General features: G+C 48.1%; 1 protein-coding gene across 6 annotated transcripts in view; it reads left to right on the top strand.

Moving 5' to 3' along the window:
* The window catches only part of LOC133355217 (tropomyosin alpha-1 chain), a 47,108-nt gene extending 32,097 nt beyond the window's left edge, over positions 1–15,011 (top strand). For 4 of the 6 annotated variants that reach the window (XM_061572581.1, XM_061572580.1, XM_061572585.1 and 1 more), the window contains 2 exons: positions 470–548; positions 1,372–2,590. In XM_061572581.1, coding sequence (XP_061428565.1) covers positions 470–548; positions 1,372–1,375 — 83 coding nt within the window. In that variant the 3' untranslated portion in view covers positions 1,376–2,590. Of the gene's footprint in view, positions 1–469; positions 549–1,371; positions 2,591–13,361 lie in introns of those variants that run through there. The other 2 variants (XM_061572583.1, XM_061572582.1) reach the window with 1 other exon arrangement.
* The last annotated feature ends 839 nt before the right edge of the window (positions 15,012–15,850 follow it).

The raw sequence follows: 15,850 nt of genomic DNA, 5'->3' as shown, positions 1-15,850 counted from the left end.
GAAAATAATAATAAAATTAATAAAATAAAATTAAAAATTAAAACAACTCAATTAAATCACGACGTTTCGGGCACAACACAAGCGTCCGTCATCAGGTGGGGACAACCACAGCGAAAAACACTGTTGCTTTGACAAGGGTTTACACCCTTGCTCATTTTTATTTTACTTATTTTATTTTTTTATTTAGTTTTCACCTACGTGACTTTACCGAAAGAACCAAAGACGTATTCCGATTCTGTGTACAATAGTGGACGTTTCGGGCAGCAGCCCTTCTTCGACATAGCACAGCCCCATTTAAGATTATTATTTTTTTCGTCCTTGGCGTACGCTCCCTACGCTGGTCTTTCCCGTGCTCCGCTGCACGCACTTTCCTTTTCCCCACGCTGCACCCCCCCGCCCCCCCCCCCCGACCTTGGCCTTTCTTTCCGTCTTCTCCTGACCCGTCTGCGGCGGCGGCTGTCCCGTACAGACGAGCTGTACAACCAGAAACTGAAGTACAAGGCGGTCAGCGAGGAGCTGGACCACACCCTCAACGACATGACCTCCATGTAAATTAGATTTCTCTCCTTTGCTCTCTGCCTCTCTGCGTTGCCGTCTTGCATGCCCCCCCACCTCTCCCCAGTGTTCTCTGCTGCCTGCAACTTCCTCTGTAACAGCCCTGCTGTTGGACAAATCATACGCATTGCAGGGACCCAGACTTGTTACTGGTCCCCCCCCGCTGGTTTAGTTCACGACACCAGCGTTCTGAGTTCGATTTCCAGCCACTGCTAAACGTCAGTGGTGAGTGGAATCTGAACCGGTCCTGGGTCGCCGGCTTCATCAAATCCACGCTGGCCAGTGTGGTGAAGTATGGTCAAACATCCCCCGTGACTGACACGCGTCATTGGAAGAAGCCTTTAATCCAGCAGTGGACTGACAAATGGCTGTAAATTATTATTGTAATGATTTTTATACTTTTATAATAATATACTGTTTGCAACTTGCATACTGCTTTACTTACCATATACATTGGTAATGCCCTGCTTGTCTCTTCAACACACAGTGAAAAGACATTTGCTTTTAATTAGCCTAACATTTATTATCAGTATCACCTTTAGCGTCGGAGAACTACAACAAGTGTATTGGTTAACTCACTGGAATAAAAAGTATAAATTAAACCCGTAAGTTTGCTGACATGCACTCAACTAATCCACTCCAGTGGCATGCGCACGCCTTGTGTGTTTGAGTTTTCGTAAACCTACTCGGGCTAACACCTCTCTCTGCCTCTGCACGCGTTTGGCCTCTCTGTGGCTGCCGTATATTCCGCCGGGTGCCTAATCATCGGCTGACCCACGCGCCCGCCCGTCCGTCCGTGTCTCCCGTACGCCGCAGCTAAATTTCCCACGACCGGAATTGGCCCGCGTCGTCGACGGCGCGCGCTGCAGTCGGCCGCGAGGTTGATTCCTCTTCACTCCTGCCATGGCTCCGGGGCCCCTTCTTTCCACGTCCCCTCCCCCCCGAGTCGCCACCACTTCTTCTTCTCCTGCTGCTGCTGCCCCCACCTTGCCTCCTTCACAGTGGTCAACTTGTAGGGAGAGCCTTCGTCGAGCGTAGCTGCTGTGGCTGCGGTGTCAATGTGTAATAAACCTGATCTCTGTCCGGTTGGGCCGACGATGGTGTTGTTGGGTTGGTTTTTTTGTTGTTAGCAAGCCGTCTCGGAAGAGAAAGACCGATAATACCCCCATGCGTGTCAATCTGCGCATCGGTGTGCTCCTTTACACCACTCGCGCGCGCACACGCGACGTTGTGCTCCACCGAGAGATGAGAGATGATGATTTGTTGCAGGCACGCGCAGCGCTGCGCGCCAAGCCGAGAGCTCTCGCGGTGATTTCGCCACTGCCGCTTATTTATTTGTACATCCACTCCTGTAATTCACTCTTTTCATATCTAATGCTCTTCTTACCTCTAATTCTCTCCTGTTCTTACCTCTAATTCTCTTCTGTCGCCTCTTGCCGTTTTCTTCATGAGCTGCCTGCGCTTAGAAACTTTGCTTTTACCTTTTCGCCTTCCTTTCATCTTTTTTTTCCTCCTCCGATTTCCTAGACTTCATTTTTCTCACTTGCTTCTCGCTTTTCCTGTCCTTTCTTCTACTTACCTGAACTCTATCTCTCTCATCCTGTCCTTTTGCTTCACCTTCTCTCTTTTCAACTCCTTTCCCCACCTATCTATCGCTACAACTCCTTTCCTCACTTTTTCTCTATCACTTTGCTTCCCAACTATCTTTCTCCCCACCTTTAGCCGCCTCTCCTTCGCTCTGCCTTTCCCTTCTAGCACTTTCTTACTTTCTTCTTCTGCCCTGAACTATTTCTTATTCCCTTTCCTCTCTTTCTCTCACTCACCCCTTTCACCATCCTGAATTGTAATTAAATGGCTTGGGGGAGCGTCTTTTTTTTGCCAGGTTGCGTCTGTATTGTTCAAATCAGAAGTGGTGTCTGCGACCTTACCCGTTTCAGAAACCACAGCATTTAGCTGCCTCTTAGGGTCATCTCCCCACACACACCCTCCCTCTCCCCCTCCCAATGTAGACAATAAACCTGGAATTTACAATCGCCTCTCGCCTTCGTTTCTCTTTGGTTGTTTCGGTTGTCTTCTCTACCCTTGTGCGTGCTTTCGACTTTTCTCGACTGCGTGGTTTTCTCGACCGCGTGGTTTTCTCGACCGCGTGGTTTTCTCGACCGCGTGGTTTTCTCGACCGCGTGGTTTTCTCGACCGCGTGGTTTTCTCGACCGCGTGGTTTTCTCGACCGCGTGGTTTTCTCGACCGCGTGGTTTTCTCGACCGCGTGGTTTTCTCGACCGCGTGCTTTTCTCGACCGCGTGCTTTTCTCGACCGCGTGCTTTTCTCGACCGCGTGGTTTTCTCGACCGCGTGGTTTTCTCGACCGCGTGGTTTTCTCGACCGCGTGGTTTTCTCGACCGCGTGGTTTTCTCGACCGCGTGCTTTTCTCGACCGCGTGGTTTTCCGCCCGCGAACGCCCGCGCTCTTCGCTCGCGCCCTCGCCATCCGGGGCCCCGCTCACGTTGGCGTTATTTCTTGCCGACGCCCACAATTCCCGTGTTCCTAAGGTTCGTTTGGCTTCTGAATTCTCTGTCCTAAATCCTTTCCTTCATTCATTTTGCGGTTTTCGATGACTTGTCCGCCCCGTTTTTAATTTAGCCAACGCCCGTCCACTGTCGTTGCACCCTCTCCAATGCGACGCAATTGTAAACGGTAACATCCCATTTAGTAAGTTTACTTACAGCTGTTTCGGCCTGTTACTTGTGTACAAGATGCAGCCCTGCAGTTTCATGCCCGGTCCACTGCCGGTTGAAGGGCCATCACCATGGGAAGCTCTAGACCAGGGGTGGGGAACGTCCGGCCCGTGGGCCGTATAAGGCCCACGAAATCATTTGGTGTGGCCCTGCCAAGGCAACTGCAGGCGGGACTCGAAATTCAATAAATCTCGGAGCAAACCTGGAAAAGCAGTTGCGAGTAGCAGCAACATCATCAACACCAGCTAACATCACACGCCTCGCCAAAGAGAAGCAGTTCCAGCCATCACTTAAGGGGCGAGTTAATTAAATGTTTGACCAAATATAACGGGCTAATTTTTACGTTGATAATTTAGTATGGCTCGCGAATGATGTTATAATATCCAAATGGCCCTTGTCAGAAAAAAAGTTCCCCACCCCTGCTCTCGAGGGAGGCCAAAGGAAGAAACGCACCCTCAAAAACGATTTATATTTTGCCAGTTAAGGCCCCAATGAGCTGCGATGTAGCTCTTTTTCACAAACGAGCAGGCTATCACAAACGATGGCTCAACGACGTGGCTGAACATCGCGAGGAAATGTATGGCAGTAGCCAAACACTCTAAACGCGTGATTGTAAATGTAGAGGCAAAACCGGATGACCCGGAGAAAAGTCCAAACGACCACGGGGAGGGAGAGACACGCAAACTCCAAATATACAGCAGGCGTCACGGTAAGGAATCAAACCCATGGGCTCCTGTATACCAGGCGAGGTAGTTAACATCTCATTATCGTGGCACCCGAGAGGGCGATCACCATGGAGATGGAGCGTTCAAGATCGGTTCATAAGCGCGGGATGAGATGGGTTGTGATATCGCTGTACTGTGAGGGATAGGAAAGGTGTGGGAAGGCCTTTATCAATCAGTGGGTAGAATGATGATAATAACTCTTCAGGATGAATAAACCTTGAATGTTAAAGTATTTTATCACAACTAAGTATTACATTTCGATTAAAAGCTTTCGTGACTGCAGGGAATCTTCTTCTTGGTTCTTTCGGTAAAGTCACGTAGAAGGGAAATAATAAAATAATAAAAATAAAACATAATAAAATAATTCTCACGACGTTTCGGCCACAACGCAAGCAGCCGTCCTCAGGTGAAGAACAGGTCTGTCGAGAAGACAGAGTCTGAATGACACGTCCTAGGCTTGGAGCGTCTATTTAAACTGGGATGGAGGGGGAAGAGCGCCTTGACAAAATAATTTGCATATCAAGAGGAATTTAGCATATTTATGGGAAATGCAGATTTGCGGTTAGTACTACTTGTGAAATGCGTAGGAGGTGGGCGGGGGATTTAAAGTCATATTATACCCGTGCATTATGCAGGATTAGCAGCATCAAAGGCTTGCCAAAGATACATAAAGAAGATACACCTCTTCGTCCCATTGTCTCTACTATCAACTCCCCCACCTACAAACTGGCTCGTTTTTTGTCTGAAATCCTGCGGCCTTTCACTGGAAAAACCACCTCTGCGGTACTAAACTCTACTGACCTGGTATCGACAATCAAGGGGATTTCCCTGTCCCCAGACGACCTGCTTGTCAGTTTTGATGTAGTTTCCTTATTCACCAAAGTTCCTGTACCTGACACCATCGCAGTCATTGAAGACTTGGTTAATCAAGGACTGAATACTGGGGTACCCCCCTGGTGAGACACTGCTTAAACAATACATACTTCATTACATTACAACATAATACACATACAGTACATTTGAATACATCAGTTGGAAGAAAAAACAAGGTAATTAACGTGCATGATTCATTGCGCATTCTATACATTTTCACATGTGTAAAGTGCAAATAGATATCAGAGTTTTAGGAAGTTGCCTATGTTGCTTACCGTGCACCACTGGCTGTCGAGATGTTAACTACCTCGCCAAGTATACAGGAGGTCGTGGGTTCGATTGCGTGTTCTCTCCGTGGTCGTGTGGATTTTTCTCCAGGTCCTCTATTTTTTCCCCTCCACATTTGGAAGCGTGCATTTAAAGTATTTGGCGGCGATACATTTCCACGTGATAAGTCACTTGGTTCAGCTATTATTTGTGGCCAGGTCGCTGTTGAAAACTAGTTATATAACTCAGTCGGGCCTTACCTGGTAGAATAAGTTTGTTTTAGCTTGGTTTCGGTAAATGTTCTTGTTATGTCGTAGCTGTGCAGTCATATGTTTTTAAATGTATGCTAACACAATACAAAATATACTGCTGGACATCTTTCGATTTAAAGCTTTCGTGGCTGCAGGGATTAATATTTTTGGTTCTTTCGGTAAAGTCACGTAGAAGGGAAATAATAAAATAATACAAATAAAATAACATTCTCACGACGTTTCGATTGCAACACAAGCAATCATCATCAGGTGTGAAAACCACCGCCACTTTTTTCAAATGTTCTTGCTGTGGGTTTCACACCTGATGATGATTGCTTGTGTTGCAATCGAAACGTCGTGAGAATTGTATTTTTATTATTTTATTATTTCCCTTCTACGTGACTTTACACAAAAAAACAAGAATACTGGATATCTGTCAAAAAAATATTCACAACTCATCAGATACCTCCGGTATAAATCAATATTCTGAGATATATGCTTAAATTTTTTACCGCATTTTGTATGTGGACATTTCAGGAAATATATGTTCTAAAATATTAAAATATATACAGGAAGTCCTCGCTGAATGCATGTTCAGTGAGGCCTTTACCTGTTAAAACAAAACATGTTCATTTGTGCAGTCCGCCGCTGGATAGTCGCTCCCTCGCCATGCAGATGTTTGTCAGAATGATTTGACCATATTTCACCTTTCGTGTCAGCGTGGGTTCGTGAAGATGGGCAGCATCAAAGTGTTGGAAGCGGAGTTCGGTGTGACGATGGAATTTTCCGCACTGCCTGCAGCGTATGTTAGACTTGTGTGCCCAGACCACTTCTCTGTACCACCAGAGGTGGCATAACTTCAGCATTTCAATGTTTCTTTGTATGTGGCCAATTACCGTGAGTTATGTTCTAACCACGTTAACTAAAATAAACTTTTTTTTAATTTTACCACCAAGGCCCACCGAGATATATAGATCTTTTTTAGATGCGACCTCGCCACAAATGATAGCTCAACGAAGTGGCTTATCGTGTATGTATGTTGAACATCTTTGGCACTGTACTTAGCCAAACGTGCTAATCGTGTACATTTATAGCAGCCAAACTGAGTGGGGTTATCAAGTGATTCACAAATTAGTTACATAAATACGTTGGGTACGACTCCAGTTTTATTACCTTAAGCGGTACCAATTTCTGCTTTGGCCCATGAGTCAAAACACCTTTTTTCCCCCATGGTAGTTGACCCATCCAATCGCTATCATCCAGACTCAGAGAAAAACGAGATGGGGCACATTCTTTTGTAGTGTGGTCCTAGGTATTTTTCTTACGTAGCACTTCAAAGCAAGCGTTGTTCATCATTTTGTTAAGTGCGCATAGTTTCACATGCACGCCTTGCATGGTTTCACGAGTTGGAAAGACAAAGTGACTTTTACCACGATCCTATGTTGCCTCTGCATCGCCCCACGGCCGGCTACGTAGAGCTGCAAAAGAAGTTTGACGTACATGCTCTCAGCATATCGCAAAAGCGTGTCGCAGTCATTTTCACTTCCACCTCAATGGAGTTTATTGGACATTGCTTTGGCGAATGTCACCCTGTAAAATGCACCATTGCAACGTGCCGTGCGTCACTCAAATTTCACAATAGTGTCACTTCCCTGAATGTATATCCAGTGTCCGTGTGCGCGTGGCACATGGAGTTTATTGTCCTGCTGCACCAGCGGCTTGTGCTGTGACGAGGGTTGTCTAACGATTTTGCAATTTTTACGATGATCTTTTTCAGAGTCAGAATTATCCACGGTGGCTAGGAGATGTTAACTACCTCGCCTGGTATACAGGAGTCGTGGGTTCGACCCCTACCCTGACGCCTGCTGTATATTTGTAGTTTGCATGTTCTCCTCGTGGTTGCATTGATTTTTCTCCGGGTCCTCCCCGTTTTCCCTCAACATTTAGAATAAACGTCACGCGTTTAGAGTATTTGGCCGCTATAAATTTCCACGCCACTTCGCTGAGCTATCAATTGTGGCCAGGTCCCTTGTGAAAAAGAGCTACGGCGCTCAGTGGGCCTTACCTGGTAAAATAAAATTTTTTTTAAAATAGTTTACTCCCTTATCGATTCCCAAAGACATACACTTGCCAATGAGATGCGGTTAAATGTGAATAACCGTTGAACGGATTTGGCGACCGCGAACGTTCAAACCGCACGGTTGGCGCGCGAACGCCATTGGTCAGCGCGGTAGCCTTAGTAAGGCGCCGGCGGCTGGACTAGGCGGTTCCGTGGTATGTTCGAGCAGACGCCAACGACACACGAGCAGCGCCGCAATCTTTATTTATTTTGTTAGACGTGCAGATTTGTGTGCTAAATCGATAATCGATTTTTTTTCAATATTTGTTTTGCATGCGATGATCGATAACGCAAAAAAGCAACCCCTACTAAATTAACAAACTCAGTTGTGACTCCCGTGTATAGTCGTCTGGCTTGGGCGATGTGTTGAGCATATCTCTCATTCAAGCTTTCACCTCGCACTACTGTGGGCATATTTTTCGATTTAAAGCTTTCGTGACTGCAGGGATTCATCTTCTTGGTTCTTTCGGTAAGTCACGTAGAATGGAAATAATAAAATAATAAAAATAAAACATTATTAAATAATTCTCACGACGTTTCGGCCACAACGCAAGCAGCCGTCCTCAGGTGAAGAACAGGTCTGTCATTCAGACTGTCTTCTCGACAGACCTGTTCTTCACCTGAGGACGGCTACTTGTGTTGTGGCCGAAACGTCGTGAGAATAATTTTATAATGTTTTATTATTTTATTATTTCCATTCTACGTGACTTTACTGTGGGCATCTTCATGCGTCTTTAACGTGAGGAATCTCACCCCGATTATTACGCCTGCTCTGGTTGTCCGATCGGTTGCTTGCACTGGGCGTGTCCAGAAATTCTCAGATTCTTGGCTGGGACTTTCGCGGGCACAACCAGTTGCGTTTGGTGACAGTGTTCTGGGCACAGGATAGCCGCGTCCAAGTTCAACTTCAGTTTCAAGCTGGGCGGCGGTGGCGGTGCGCGTCTGTAATCCAACACTGTCACGGCGAGGGATGGTTGGTGGATCGCACGCGCGCACGTTGCGCAACTCCTTTCCCGTGGACGTCGAGGTGCCGTACACTGGCTGGCCAGGAGCGGGTGGTGCAGCAAGTGGACTCACCGCCATCTGTCTCCATATGTATGGGGATACAGCAGGGGTCCTCAAACTTCTTAAACAGGGGGCCAGTACCCGCCACCGCAGCCCAATCAGTGCCCACCACCGCAGCCCAATTAGTGCTCACCAGCGCAGCCCAATGAGTGCTCACCACCGCAGCCCAATGAGTGCTCACCAGCGCAGCCCAATCAGTGCCCACCACCGCAGCCCAATGAGTGCTCACCAGCGCAGCCCAATGAGTGCTCACTAGCGCAGCCCAAAGAGTGCTCACCACCGCAGCCCAATCGGTGCCCACCACCGCAGCCCAATGAGTGCTCACCAGCGCAGCCCAATGAGTGCTCACCACCGCAGCCCAATTAGTGCTCACCACCGCAGCCCAAAGAGTGCTCACCAGCGCAGCCCAATGAGTGCTCACCAGCGCAGCCCAATGAGTGCTCACCACCGCAGCCCAATCAGTGCCCACCACCGCAGCCCAATGAGTGCTCACCAGCGCAGCCCAAAGAGTGCCCACCACCGCAGCCCAATTAGTGCTCACCACCGCAGCCCAATCAGTGCCCACCACCGCAGCCCAATTAGTGCCCACCAGCGCAGCCCAATTAGTGCTCACAAGCGCAGCCCAATTAGTGCTCACAAGCGCAGCCCAATGAGTGCTCACAAGCGCAGCCCAATTAGTGCTCACCACCGCAGCCCAATTAGTGCTCACAAGCGCAGCCCAATTAGTGCTCACAAGCGCAGCCCAATTAGTGCTCACAAGCGCAGCCCAATTAGTGCTCACAAGCGCAGCCCAATTAGTGCTCACAAGCGCAGCCCAATTAGTGCTCACCAGCGCAGCCCAAAGAGTGCTCACCACCGCAGCCCAATGAGTGCTCACCACCGCAGCCCAATCAGTGCCCACCACCGCAGCCCAATCAGTGCCCACCACCGCAGCCCAATGAGTGCTCACCAGCGCAGCCCAATGAGTGCTCACCAGCGCAGCCCAATGAGTGCTCACCAGCGCAGCCCAATGAGTGCTCACCAGCGCAGCCCAATTAGTGCTCACAAGCGCAGCCCAATTAGTGCTCACAAGCGCAGCCCAATTAGTGCTCACAAGCGCAGCCCAATTAGTGCTCACAAGCGCAGCCCAATGAGTGCTCACCAGCGCAGCCCAATGAGTGCTCACCACCGCAGCCCAATTAGTGCTCACAAGCGCAGCCCAATTAGTGCTCACAAGCGCAGCCCAATTAGTGCTCACAAGCGCAGCCCAATTAGTGCTCACAAGCGCAGCCCAATTAGTGCTCACCAGCGCAGCCCAATTAGTGCTCACCAGCGCAGCCCAATCAGTGCTCACCAGCGCAGCCCAATGAGTGCTCACCACCGCAGCCCAATGAGTGCTCACCAGCGCAGCCCAATTAGTGCTCACCACCGCAGCCCAATGAGTGCTCACCAGCGCAGCCCAATTAGTGCTCACCAGCGCAGCCCAATGAGTGCTCACCACCGCAGCCCAATGAGTGCTCACCAGCGCAGCCCAATTAGTGCTCACCACCGCAGCCCAATCAGTGCTCACCACCGCAGCCCAATGAGTGCTCACCAGCGCAGCCCAATCAGTGCTCACCAGCGCAGCCCAATTAGTGACCATGGGCCGGATAAATGTCCTCGGCGGGCCGCATGTGGCCCGCGGGCCGTAGTTTGAGGACCCCTGGGATACAGTGTTGCCCCCTCGCTCACGCGTGGGTTTTTCTCAAGGTACTCTGGCTTCCTCCCACACGTATGATGATAATAAACACAACTCGTCATTAATTTGCTGAAAACATTCTCAAATAGAACGGCAATGCAGGACCCTCCTGAAACAGAAGTCCTATGACTCCGTGTGGCTTTCCCTGATAAATAAATAACTTGATATATTCTTATCTAAGGGACCTTTTTACCGGTATCAAAATGAAAATATAAGAATAGGCTTTACCATCTCTGGCAATAAAACATGTTTACACTATGAGACCTCCTTTACCAGTGGCAAAATATAGTAGTAGGTTTTTACCCTTTAAACTGGTACAAAACTGACATCTTTATACAAGGCATCATGTTTGCAATAACCACAACACAAGCAGTCAAAATGCAAACAAAAAGAAACAACTCTGATAATGATAATGATATGCACTGTCCTTGAAGTTGATTGGTCCACACCCGAGACAGATTTTCTTAGAGCCTAGTCTCCATTGGTGTTGAACCAGATGACGCCAAAAGGCTACAACTCAGCCTTTTGGCGTCATCTGGTCCAATACCAATGGAGACTAGGCTCTAAGGAAAGCTGTCTCGGGTGTGGACCAATCAACTTCAAGGACAGTGCATATCATTATCAGAGTTGTTTTTTTGTTGTTTGCATTTTGAATGCTTGTGTTGTGATTATTGCAAACATGATGCCTTGTATAAAGGTGTCAGTTTTGTACCAGTTTAAAGGGTAAAACCCTATTACTATAATAAAACATGTGTTAAGGGTTGAGCAGCGAGTTCAGGCAGAGCTAGTAACGCTTTGCTTGAATTGTCTGTGCACCGTTCGCCTTTTGGCGTTCTCTCGTCTTCACACGGGTGGTGAGACAGGGCTGAGAAGGCTGTCTCTGGTGTAGGCCAATCAGCTTCAAAGACAATGAGTGCGTTATCAGAGCATGTTTTTTTCTAGATTTGAAGTTTTCGTGACTGCAAGGATTCATACTCTTTGTTTTTTTTCTTTATCAATATGCTAAATTCCTCTGTTGATATGTAAACTCCTTTGTCAAGGCGCTCTCCTCCTCCCACCCAGCTTAAAATACGCTGCCAAGCTTAGCAGTGTTCTGTTTCTTCACCTGAGGACGGCTGCTTGCGTTGTGGCCGAAACGTCGTGATTTCATTTATTTTAATTTTTTACCAAGAGCATGTTTTGCCACAAGTATGTCAGAATCAGAATGTTTATTTATACTGGAGGAATCCGATGAGCTATAAAGCTCTTTTTCAGATGCCCAGTGGGGGCGGGTAAGAACATTACAACAACAAACAATACACAACAACACGACAGGAATGCAAAGTACAAGAAAAGGTCAACAAATCACCAAAACACAAACAAATACAACAACAAGCCATCCCCATCCTACCAGGCAAAGCCCACTGAGGCATCAACTTATTTTTCAGAAGCGACCTGGCTATCACAAACGATAGCTCAACAAAGTGGCCCATCATTTGGAAATGTTTTCAGCTATCTAAATCATCTCAATGCCTGATTCTTAATGTGGAGGGAAATGGCAGAGGATCCGGAGAAGAATCCACGTGGCCACGGGGAGAATCAAATTCGAGCTACAAATATACAGCAGCAGGCGTCAGGGTCGGGATTGAACCCCTGACCCCCTGATCCCCCTACATACCGGGCAAGGAAGATGACATCTCACCACCGTGGTGTGTGGTTAATGCAGACTTTTGATGCCTTGCGGTAGGCATCTGTAGAGTGTCTGAACATCATAACATCTGTTTTATTGCCAGAAAGCAAGGCTGGCAGCATCAGGGTTTTTTTCCATCGGGTTTTTCATGGTTTTAATTTAAAAAAAATGATCATCTCAGATGGCCAAAAAGCCGGTTTTATTCGGTTTTATTGCCTGTTAATCCCTATAAGTATAGCCCCCACCAAAGAGAAGACCAACAACACGTTCCGCTACAAGATGGTCAAAGGTTGCAAGACGCCCGATGGAGTCTTGGCTGTCCGATGGCAGTGAGTGGCAAAAGATTGCCGTCAAGCTGTCCAGCATCGCCACGTCCAGTGCCGCATCCGAGAGGAATTTCTGCACCGCGGCCTTCGTTCACTCCGAGCTGAGGGGGAGGAGCAGTCCGAGCGTGAAGTCGGTGGAGAAGGTCGTCGTCATCATCAAGAGGGCAATGTTCCCGCCGCCTTCGACGGCGCGGTCGAGATGATCGAAGAGGACAGCGAATCCGATGACTCTGGCGCCGATTGACGACGACTTGACTTGCCGGTTTAAAACCATGGTTCTTTTCGACAAAGTCTTTTTTTTAATGAAACCAATAACCTGATCAAATTTGCAAAAAAAAACCAGTTTTTTTCCACCCTTGCCAGAAAGGATAAGCCTATTCTTATTATGTTTTCATTATCATTATATAATTCTTATATTTTATCTGTCTTCCCTTTTGAAACTTGCTTGCTCTTTCTGGTTTCACAATCTTTTTGACCAGTGACAGAATGGGGACTAAAAATCGGCCCAGGCATTTGTAAACACACCGGCCCCAAATTCGGGCTCTGGGCATTTTTATTTTATTTAAATGGGTTTTTTTTTACTGCGTCGACAAACTGTGTAGTAGTCTTCGTGCCAGTCGCTAGAGTTGTGACGTGACGATATATTCGCGTGATTTTTTTCTGTCCGACCCTCATTGGGCCCCCATCGGGAGCTGGGTCCGAAAATCAAATGGACGGGGCGGGGGGGTGAGGAAGAATCTTTGGGGGCTGCCGAATGTGGGGACTTAATGAAGCAACCGAGGGCGTAAATAAGCAATGAAGGGGGTACACATTGGAGGTAATGAAATATATCAATAAAAAAATTAGAAGGCTAAAAAATTCCTCTGGTCGCATTTGCCATTTCCCTACACAGACCCGGCCCCCAGCGGCCTTCAGGAATAGACCGGCCCTCCCGGGAATTTGCCCTTTGGACTGCCGCCCCTGTGGGCCCTGTCCGGCGGGCCTGGCTTGCGACCCGTCTCTGTGGCTGAGCCGGTTTGTGTGTGTGGTCCTGTACCCCACGTGTGCGTGCGTGCGTGCAGACAAGCTGGAACACGCGCAAGAGCAAAACGTCAGCATCCAGAGGGCGCTGGAGCAGACCATCAGGGAGATCCACGACCTCTGAGACGTGTCGGCCTTCTCAGGGTCGGGGGGAGGGAGAGGTGGGGCCCCTCATCACACGTGGCTCGGGGTGGGGATATTCGTCGCCTATAGCTGGGGCCAAAAACTTATTTGCTGCCAATGATCCGGTGATATTTGTTTTATATTGTTATTGTTTTAGTGCAAAACAAAAATCGTAATTTTCACGATACTACCATTCCATATTTTTGACAAGCAGGGGGTGCAAATACACAGTGGTGTCTGGCCAACAAGTGAAATGTGTTGTGCACTATCAACAGCACAGTTATGCGCTACCAACCAGAAAGGTTCTAAGATCTAGAGTTTTTACAAAGCTGTCGAGTGTGAAACCCAGTATTTGCCATAGACTGTTCGTAGAAAATCTATAATTTAAGCCGTCAACTTTTAAAATATGCCATCTGTGTACACATTTCCGTTGCGCTTGCATCCATTTCATGTTTTGTACGGGGGTATTTAATTATTTTGTTTAAATATTAACTGGCAGCTGAAGGTAGGGGGAGAAAAACCAATGATCTGATACTTTGTTGGGTATAAATGGTCAGCAGGGACTAATTTAGATGTGTTTTTAATTGCTGAACCAAAATAATACATATCATGTTTGGCATTCCACTTCTTTGTAAAGAGCTTTTTCTTTATAAACCCTAATCTACTATTTCATACTTTAGGTCTTCAAATCGCTGCACAATCTAAGCCGGCAAATCTCTCCAATCGTGTCCTCTTTCCATAATCTATTATATACATGTAGCCAAAGCGGTCTCATGTGCAGATGAGCAAACATTTTGGCATGGATTTTTCTGTACAATTTTGAAAGCCCCCACCCCCCGCCGCCGCCTGCGTAAATTAAGCAGTGTCGCTCAGTGTGTCTGCCTGTAATCCTACGCTGGAGAATGAAACGTCCTCTGTACGAAAGCAATATTCTGGGTAGATTGAGTCATTCAATGACTCATTCAATTACTTAATGTACTAAGGTGCCACGGTGGCGAGATGTTGACTACATCGCCTGGTATACAGGAGGTCGTGGGATCGATCCCGACCCTGACGCCTGCTGTGTATTTGGAGTTTGCGGTGTCTCTCTCTCTCATCATCATCACGGTGGCTCGGAGATGTTAACTACCTCGCCTGGTATACAGGAGGTCGTGGGTTCGATCCCGATCCTGCCACTTGCTGTATATTTGGAGTTTGTGCGTTCTCCCCGTGGTTGCATGGATTTTTCTCCAGGTCCTCCGGATTTTCCCTCCACATTAATTTGGCTGCTATAAATTTCCACGCGCTGATAAGCCACTTCGTTGAGCTATCACTTGTGGCCAGGCCGCTTGTGAAAACGAGCGATGTAGCTCAGTGGTGACTTACCTGGTAAAATAAAATCGTTTAGTTTGTCTTTTTTCATTCCTGTGCATCAGCTCCTTCACACCACGAGCTGCGCATTTTCAAGCGTGGTCTTTAAATTGCTTGCGATTGTTTCTGAAAGCGTCATGCCAAGGGCTAAAACGATTTGCCTGGTCTGGTCATCTATGTGTATTCTGCATTTTGAAATAAAATTGAAAAAAAACCTCTTCAAATGTAGTTCTTATTAGTCTCGCTGACGTTTCAGTCAATGCACAAATAGTATTATCTGCTATGCCGCGAGCTTCAGAAAGAACGGAAAGTAGAGGAACACAAAACTGAAATGCCAACACAAGTGTGGAGAGACGCGCGCTTGCAATTACACTTGAGAGACGGAACGCGTGGATCAGAGGGCATACGCAGGTTATTTTACATATTTAAAACCGAACAAACGTCAACGGGCTTGGGCCAGGATGTCTCGTTTGGAAGGGATTGGTGGCCGATGATTGCCAAGAATAATACTGGTAGGAACCACCTGGTTCCACCAGCCCACAGTGGATTATTGTGTCCGTCCGTCCGTCTGTCGTGCATCCAAAAATGGGAGGGATAGGGCTGGGTGGGGAGGGTGGGGAGGGGCTGGGTGGGGACGGGAGGGTGGGGAGGGGTTGGGTGGGGCTGGGTGGGGAGGGTGGGGCGGGGAGGGACTGGGTCGGGAGGGGCTGGGTTGGGAGGGAGGGTGAGGCTGGGTGGGGGTGGGAGGGATGGGGCTGGATGGGGAGGGGCTGGGTGGGGAGGGAGGGTGGGGCTGGGTGGGGGGTGAGAGGGGTGGGGCTGGGTGGGGAGGGGCTGGTCACCCCGTGGTGCCCTTATAAAACTCAACATTTAACCGACTCACGCCGGCTTGTGCCCGCCATCACAGTCGGGCATATTTGCGGAATACACCACGCCGCCGTTGACCCTGGCCATTGACCGAGCAACCCAACGTTCCTACCAGCTCCCTCCGCAGGAATGTGTTAACGGTGGCAGCCAATAAGTGGAATCCGTCTGAGAGCATTGCAGTGAGGAGATG

The sequence above is a fragment of the Lethenteron reissneri genome, chromosome 50 (genome assembly GCF_015708825.2).
Source record: "Lethenteron reissneri isolate LAM-NWPU_2019-01 chromosome 50, ASM1570882v1, whole genome shotgun sequence".
NCBI classification, from domain to species: domain Eukaryota; kingdom Metazoa; phylum Chordata; class Hyperoartia; order Petromyzontiformes; family Petromyzontidae; genus Lethenteron; species Lethenteron reissneri.
The sequence above is the reverse complement of the archived record's forward strand: the minus strand, read 5'-3'. Positions and strand labels throughout refer to the sequence as shown.